This window comes from Pyrus communis, chromosome 4 (genome assembly GCF_041283825.1).
Source record: "Pyrus communis isolate YQ-2024b chromosome 4, ASM4128382v1, whole genome shotgun sequence".
In the NCBI taxonomy this organism is placed as follows: Eukaryota; Viridiplantae; Streptophyta; class Magnoliopsida; order Rosales; family Rosaceae; genus Pyrus; species Pyrus communis.
This window is the reverse complement of record NC_142568.1, coordinates 3,952,717-3,961,648: the sequence shown is the minus strand read 5'-3', so window position 1 is coordinate 3,961,648 and position 8,932 is coordinate 3,952,717. Positions and strand designations below refer to the sequence as shown.

Here is an 8,932-nt window from a genome sequence, read left to right as displayed (position 1 = left end):
CCACATTCTCTACCCCATTACCCTCACCATGGCCACCACCACCTCCACCATTTCCACCACATTACCTGCGCTACTACCACCACGACAACCACCATTGGTACCAACCTCTCGTCTACCACCACCGTCACCATTACTTTCAAACACAAATTTATGCATATATACATTGACATTTTAAATATTAGTATCAGACGCGTTTCCAATGTTTTCGTTCAAAAAAATCATTGTCGGATTCAATTTCATGACACATTCTTAAAACATAAAAATGCAAAATTCTATTTATTGTTTTCATTTTACAAAATAGTTATTCAGAAATAGTTTTGCAAAACGTTATCGGACAGGCCCTTAGTAACTTAATACTAACACTAACATAACAAACTGAATCAATCGAGAGGAAATATTTCCCTCAGATCAGATCTTAGAGATCATTAAAAAGCAATTTTGAAGAACCACATCAATTTCTAAGACCATAATATTCCCCACCATATATTTCATTAATTCCCAGTCAGAAACATTATACATCACAAGTCTATAAATATACATTTTGGTAGTATACAATACAAGTAGCGTACTAGGAGTTCAAGCAGGACTACATTATATAACCCACCACCAGTTAAAGAAAACCAGAATGGTTGGGAGGGCTGACTGCACTAGATGGAGTTCAGGCAAGGACTACATTCAATAACATAAATACATTGAACGCCGTCATGCTAAGAATTCAGTTACAAATCCGAATCTGCCTCAACGGACTTTGTTGTGCTCTGCAATCTAGTTACTTCAAGACTCCTGGTAGCCGGAGCATTGATTCGTATCAATGGAAATGTGCGATGTCGTTCTCAAACTTGGGGGAAGTCGTCTTAATGGGCGCCCAGATATCTGCGCCATTACTTTGAGCAATGCCAATGGTAGAGGAGACAGGAACAAGAGAAAGACCTCTGCTTCTCAAGCTGTATGGCTTTAGTTCCTGATATATTAAACAATACATCAATATGTATATTAACCATAAACATTATGTCGCACTGCATTGCGTTTTTCTGCAATACCGTGATTTGCGGTATCTTCATTAATGTAATTCATGGGTTCTCCAAACAAACTTTGACATATCATTCCTACTATATTTCTAAATCCAGCTCAAGCTCACCTGAGTGTTAGCTGTCGGTGTGCTTTGGAGGTATGGAGCGCTCAACACCTAAATCCACCAACCAACATAAAAGTCAAATATCGACAAAGACTCGATACTTCTTATTTTCAATCTCAGGCAATCTATTAAAATCTAAAAGGAAGTATCTCATCTGTAAAATGGCAATCTCTGATGATGTGCAAGAAAGACTTTCTTGATAACAAAAAAGGGAATTATTGATTACCACTACGGTAGGCATTCACTTATAAGTCGGAAAGGCTAACCTTAACTTGTTCATGAAGAAAGCGTATGTACTCCATTGCCTCCAGAAGGACAGAAGCTGTATCTGTCTGCAGTAAAATACTTGGACATTAGACACACAGGACATACAAAGTATTGGAAACAAAATAAGCATAACATAAGCTGAAGTGTACGATGGATGGACCCAAGAACTCGGAATGGCACAAATTCCATGAGATGAGTTGATAGGGAACAACTAATGTTGCAATGCCAACGTTCTAAATCATATGCTTCAAAAGTTTCGAATTCAATTAAACAAACTTGTCGTGTGCACCTTTCCAAATGGTGAAACAAGCTGTTGCAGAGCTACAATCCGTTCACCAAGCTTCTCTTTCCTCTCCTAAAAGTAGAACAAGAGAAATTGAAGTGATAAAATATAAGTAGCACACAAAAGATATCTCTAGCAAGAAGGAAAAATTTAAGAGATCGGATTGAAAGCCCTAGTAGCATTAGCAATAAAACCGCTGCCATGTGAAACTAATAACACCAGAGTGCATTTTAGACGAGCATTTGAAATATGCCTTCACCTAGTCACTTCAAAATTTCTCACTACAGTTGCTGAAGGTTTGACTTGATCTCTTTTCTGCATTCTTGCACTTACAAAACGCATTATTTTTAAGCATCGTACGGTTTTACATCAAGGTAGTTAATAGATACAGTATATACTTGGAATTTGTAACGATGGTCGCTTGAAAGCATAATTATAGATATTAGAAAACAATTCGGACACATCTAAGGTGAAAGCTTCAAATTTTAAGGCTTAAGAACATGATTGTGTGAGTCCGATTTTGCTCCCAAATACTCAATTAACAAAAGCGCACAGAAACGGAAACTAGATCAAGTCACACTAATGTAGAACAATGTTTTACACATCATAAATTTCCCGACACCAAGTAGAAAAGGGTCGATACACCAAGAAGAGAAAATTGGAGGGGAAGAAAGCATTGCACAGATGGATAAATCAGTATACTGTAATTTCGAATTAAGAGAAGCATACCATCAAACACACACACCAGCGTGCGAGCACACAAATATATGAGGTCCCCAAGAATGTAAAAATTCAAAGGAGAGAACGAAAGAAAAGTACCTTTGTGGAGAAGGATAAATCAGTCTTATGTCGTTTAGATGGAAGAGAAGTAATACTGCTTTGGTCAACGGCGCAGGGGCTTCGTTTCTGTTCTGTCATCTTTCTTACATCTATCCCTTCTTCTCCCTAGTTTATCATTCGAAAGAAAAATCACTACGTGCAGAAGTAGAAGAATGACGAAATGAAACACACGATAATCAAACGCTAACCTCGACTTTTACATAACAGGATTTCATAATACTCACTACAGACGGCCTACTACTTCCATGGCACTAGGAAACAAAACGAATAAATTAGGTGCGAAATGAGCTAACAGCTACTGACCCCCTAACCACAGAAAACCTTTCTATTTTCTTTTGTTGTCTCGAAACAAATACATGAACCTTCGTCGTTTCTAGGATGGTGGTTCCATGCAAATCTTGAAGAAGAACACAGGAAAAGAAATTTTGCAAATGCGGGAATGCATCCGTACGTGTGGCAAATGTTAAAGACGATTACAGTTGACTGTCCGACCAGTTAGAGTTTGAAAAATGAACCATTGAGGCAACAAAAGGCTAATTTGGTCTATGAGACAAGCTCAGTTCCATTCTCTGCTCATGTACCTTAAAATACTCAAGTTTTATATAAACTATACACCGACAGCATGCGCAGATATCATAAACAAGACATTAGTCAAGCGTTTATGAGTTATCCTCAATTCGACGAGAAATTTTTCAGTGTGCCAGTAATACGGCTGGACCCCTGGTACACCAAGTTTATTTATATAATTGATTGGAAACTTGAAATAAAAAAATTTCAACCAATTTTGTTATGACAATTGATGTACCGAGCTGTGTTCCAAATACACTGAAAAATTTCTCCAATCCGACACACAAAAATTAATACAATATTTTATACACCATATATAATTGAGTTTATAAAGAAATGAAATCAAAGGAACAAAGAGACAAGAGCTCCATCTTACAACGAATATACAAGCACAATCACCTACTCACACTAAACTAATCAACAACGTAATAATATTTTAAAAATCAAAACTCAAAGTCCTGTGGAATCCGTGATTTCATTACCTACATAAATAACTAAATAATAAATCAAATTCAGATCAGAGGGTTAAAGTTGAACGCAATTTTATTTTTAGCACACGATGCATTTAAAAAAGCACAAGATGAGAATAATAGGATAAGCTTCTGCTTCCTTCTGAATGTCAGCGGAAAATGTTGAAATTAATATTTAAATTGACGTTTGGTGGGCCCAAACAGAAGAAAAAAATATAAATATCAACGAATGAAATGAACCATGTTCGTGAACCTAAACCTAAATGCAAGATTGGCGTACACAATCTTCCCACTTCATTTAACATCATTGGACTTGTTTGAAACTGTTTTAAAATTGACTGAAATCGTTTTTAGTAAAAGTATATTTAGATTTCAAAAGCATTTGAAGTGCTTCATGCAAGAAGCACTTGCACTTCAAGTATTTTTTTCAAAATTTACTTATATTTTTAATAAAAATTAGTTCCGAAAATATTTTCAACTAAAATGGCTTTCAGCCCTTTTAAATGTTATATCAAACGAGGCCATATACACATACATATATAAATAAAGCGATCTTCGACTCAACTAAGTACCACTCAAAAGTTATTTGACTACAATACTCATATGTATTTAAGACAATCATCATTCATCATTCATATTCAATTTTCTAATTATATATATTCACATGAACACATTCAGTGATTATTGTACTAGTATTAAATACATATAAGTATTGTAACCGAACCTTCAAATATGATATCATATCTCCAATGTATACATGGTAAAATTTAACTTTAGACTAAAATACAAAATAAAAACACTAAGAGATGCTCAATCTCTCTCTAATTACCCAAAAAAAAAAATAAGAAAAACTACCTAAAAATAATAAAAAATAGTTTTAATGAAAAAAGATAAATAAAAGTGTAATAAATAGTATCAGAGAAATGTTAAAATATAATTTTTTGTTAAAAGTGACAGTGTTTCGTTAAAACTTCTCAAAAATTATGGTGAAACATTTGACTCCAAATTTTCCGGTGGATTAGAGAACACAATACTTGAATTCATACTTTTCAATAGAGAACACAAATTATACATGCAAAAGTTGAAAAAATGAAAAAAGAAAAAAAAAATGCAAGTGAAGTGAAGTTTTGATGAACTGACCGAGAACGTGGCGCCTGCATTGCAGAAGGAGCTAACGATCATACTGTGAAGCTCAAGACAGTGTCTCCAAATTCACCAAAACAACAACTCCTAAAATCTACAGAAAAACTCGGTAACCCAGTTACTGCGAAACCACAAAAGTTATCAGAAAGCTAAAATTTCAGTGAATTATCTCAATTCGCAAACATGGGACTTGTCTGAAATTACTGAAATTCAGACCCAAAAAGATCAATTTGTCTCAAGTGTCAGTACGCAGAGAGAGAGAGAGGGGGGGAGAGAGAGAGAGGGAGGAAGGAGAGAGGAGAGAGGAGAGAGAGGAAGAAGAGAGGAGTGCAGAGAAGGTGAGTGAAAACTGGGGTGGGGCGTGGGGGGGGGAGAGAAGAGACAAGGCCTTCGAAAGTGATTTTATAAAGTAATCATTTTTTAATATAAAGTTGTTTTTGGAAATTAAAACAAAACGTACTTTTGTTATTTCAAAATTTTGAGGTTTATTTGACAGCTAATATACAACCGGACAGACAGGGAGAAAAAAGTGGTTGATTTAACCCCAACTTGACGTCATTCCTCTAACCATGGTTGAATGACTATTTTTTTTTTTAATTTTTTTTTTCTTGTACAAGATTGAATGATTGAGGCTATATATATATATATATATATATGTATATGTATATATTTTTACACTTAATTGTAGTAATGAATTCTGAATTTTACTCTTAGTTTAATTTAGTTACTGAGCTCTTATACTAGTGTTTTTACTCTTCAAACTTAATAATGTGTTGCAATATTGTTCATTTTTACTAATGTTGTTTTTTGTTTCCAGTTAAATCTATGGGTATATTATGAACTTTAACTTAAAATTAAAAAAAAACAATAGAAAAGGGTAAAAAAAAACAAATAAAAATTTATAAATAAATATCTAAAACTTAAAACAAAATTAAGTTTGTAATATAAGTAAAAAAAAAAAAAATTGAGGGACTTTAGCAACTTGTAAATATTAGGCAATGCGATTTCAAAATCAGTAGAAGATAGAACTATCGTTGGACTTAAAAAACTAATTAATCACATATTGAACTATGAAAATTTTCCTATGGATCCAATTTTCTTACACAAAAAAATACATGGTTTTTTTTCTTCTCATTTTTAAATTTATTTTTTAATGATCTGGGATGAAGTTCCAAATATACCCCTAAATTAACAAAAAAATAGATAGTGTTAGTGAAAAGGGCTAGTGAACAACACATTGTTAAGTTCGAGAACTAAACAAACTAATATAAGTGTTTAGGGACCAAAATTAAACTAGGGGTAGCATTCGGGGACCCTTGCTACAATTGAGCGTATATTTTATTTTGCCTATTAATTTAGTTTCTTCTTTTGCCCTAGGTTTTGCTAAATGATTGAGATTTGGTGTTAATCCAGGGTCATTTTCATCCTACAAAATAGTGCAAGCCGGGAAAGAGACCACAAAAACCCGATTAAGGTCAAAGCCCATAGAAGAATGAGAAGCCCTATGCCCTAGATAGTTAAAAGAGGATATGCTTGAGTGCTAGAGCCAACTGCTCACTAGCTAGTCCGATTGAGCAACATAAAGTACTTTCTGACCACGAAGAACACGTGGTAAGACTGACAACTTTGTGGCACAAGGCTTGCCAATCACCAATCAAAAGCAGAAGTTTAGGACGGGACATAAAGATGGTCGGACCACTACTCAAAATGGCATCGTTGACTAATCAAGGCCGAGAAAGTCGCTTCACACATATTGATCTAGACAGACGTGCAATCCCAACTGAGCAAACGTCACTTCACTGCACAATGTCAACTGATACTTAAAAAAGTTGTTAGTATATTAGACAATGCAAGTAGTGCATCAAATGCTAGAAAGGTGAGAGAGATGCCTTCTGGGTTTATGGATAGCCTATATAAAGGGGTGGGAACCTCTTGTAAGATGGTCGAACGACTGAAGAGAGAAAAATATAGCCTTTAGCCGGGCACTTTTTGTAAGCTTTGAAATCAATATAATTCGAGACAACATCCGCCAACATCTTTTGCGTGTGGGACGTAAATCAATCACTAGCCAGTGGGAAAAATGCTCCTAATTGTAGGAAAAAGAGTACATAAAGATCAAGTGAGTATGCTTCAGGATGCTCCCCCTGAGTTAGACATAACTTCCAAATAAGAGAACTACAAGCAATTCAACTCAGATAATTTATGCATATTGATTCCTTGGACGAGCTTTTGAAAAGTATTGGGCAATGACTTGGTAAAGAGATCGGCTAGGTTGTCCTGGGAACGGATTTTCTTGCCTTCAATGTTTTGATGTTGTTGTTGCTGGTGAGAATAAAAGAACTTTTCTCCCTTCTTTAACTGCTCGATACATGCTGCATTGTTTTTAAAGATCGTTGTAGAAAGGTTAACAACAGTAGTAAGACCACTAGTGCTTCTAATATGTTCCATGACTGCTCTCAACCAAAGGAACTCATGCAATGCTTCATGCTGGGCGAAGATTGCAACATGGTTCGAAGAAGTCGTAACTAGTGTTTGCTTGGTGGACCTCCAAGATATAGCGGTGTCTCCAATGGTAAATATATAACCCATTTGAGAATATGCCCTATGTGGGTTAGACAGATAACTAGCATTTGCATAACCAACAAGGCGGGATCAACCCGAGGATTGAGGGTACGGCGACTCCTCTCAAGGATTCGTGGGTGTAGAACAAAACCAAATCTGTCGTACCTTTGAGGTAGCGGAAAATATCTTTAACACCATTCCAGTGTTTGCGTGTAGGTGCATTGCTATATCTAGCCAAAAGATTAACAGCGAAGGAGATGTCAGGTCTAGTGCATTGAGTCAAGTACAATAAAGCGCCAATTGCACTTAGGTATGGAACTTTAGGCTCCAAAATCTTTTCCTCATCCTCATTGGGACGGATGGGATCTTGTTTAGCAACGACCATAAGAGTACTCGAAGGCTTTGCTTTATCCTCATTAAAATGTCACAACATCTTTTGGGTGTAGTCCGATTGATGTACTAGGACTTCATTCGAACAATGCTCGATCTCCAGGCCGAGAAAATATCGAGTTTTCTTAAGATCTTTTATCTCAAATTCTAATTTTAAGTGAACGAAAATTTCCTCAAGCTTTGCGGGAGTTCCGATAAGGTTCATGTCGTCGACATAAACTGCAACGATCGCAAACCTGGAATGTGACTTCTTTATAAACACGCATGGGCATAAGTTGTTGTTCACATAACCTTGACTTGTCGAATATTCATTTAGATGGTTATACCACATCCGCCCGGCTTATTTCAATCCGTAAAATGATCTCCTTAATCTAACAGAGAGAGTGTTTCGTGGTCTAGAACTGTTTGAACCAGTCAATGGAAGTCCTTCTGAAACTTTCATGTAGATTTTCGTATCTAGATTCCCGTAAAGATACGAGGTTACCACGTCTATAAGCTGCATATTCAGTTTTTCGGAAACTACCAAACTGATAAGGTAACGAAGTGTTATGACGTTCATTATGGGGGAATATGTCTCCTCGTAATCAATCTCAGGGCATTGAGAGAAGCCTTGCGCTACGAGGCGTGCTTTCTATCGCACTATTTCATTCTTCTCATTACGCTTCCTCACGAAAATTCACTTGTAGCCCACGGGCTTTACATATGATTGAGTACGAGCTATAGGTCCAAACACCTTACGTTTCACAAGCGAATCAAGTTCGACCTGGATTGCTTGTTTTTAATTTGACCAATCAATTCTACGTCGGCATTTATCAATGGAACGTGGTTCAATGTCATCGCTAAACATGATGTTAGTAGCTACTATGTACGCAAATGCATCGTCGACGATCATCTTATTTTGATTCCAAACCTTATCCAATGCTGCGTAGTGAACCGAAATCTTGTGATTCTCGGAAGGTCATGTTGCCTCATCTAAGACATCACCGTAATCTAGAATAATCTCATGTGTTAGAATATATGAGTGAACGATGGTCAGATTCAGACAAGGGTCACTAGTTTGTGTCGTTTTCCTCTTCCAGGGTTGTGAATCCTTTGAACCAGGGGGTTTGCCATGTTTCAGGGTAGGAGCAGATGATTGGCTAGCCGCCAATGTACATGGCTGCGTGGAAGGCTTACCCCACCCTCGGGGACGGTTCAGCCTTCTGATCCAGTATTACGGCGTACTTTAGGTACGTTTACCCTTACATGTGCGCTTGCAGCAGGTATATGTGATCT

At 36.4% G+C, this 8,932-nt stretch overlaps 1 protein-coding gene across 2 annotated transcripts; it reads right to left on the bottom strand.

The window, feature by feature from the left end:
* Nucleotides 1-455: 455 nt before the first annotated feature.
* Nucleotides 456-5,177, bottom strand: LOC137723151 (basic helix-loop-helix (bHLH) DNA-binding superfamily protein). Of its 2 annotated transcripts, XM_088692365.1 has the most exons (7): nucleotides 4,703-5,011; nucleotides 2,714-2,776; nucleotides 2,505-2,630; nucleotides 1,692-1,757; nucleotides 1,402-1,467; nucleotides 1,139-1,186; nucleotides 456-961 (listed from the first exon to the last, which is right to left on the bottom strand). In XM_088692365.1, exons 1-7 carry the CDS (start codon nucleotides 4,742-4,744, stop codon nucleotides 809-811), a joined length of 564 nt encoding a protein of 187 aa, XP_088548491.1. In that variant the 5' UTR covers nucleotides 4,745-5,011; the 3' UTR covers nucleotides 456-808. The 2 variants fall into 2 exon arrangements, with proteins under 2 accessions (XP_088548491.1, XP_068318425.2); XM_068462324.2 differs by lacking the exon at nucleotides 2,714-2,776 and having other exon boundaries at nucleotides 4,703-5,177.
* Nucleotides 5,178-8,932: the final 3,755 nt, after the last annotated feature.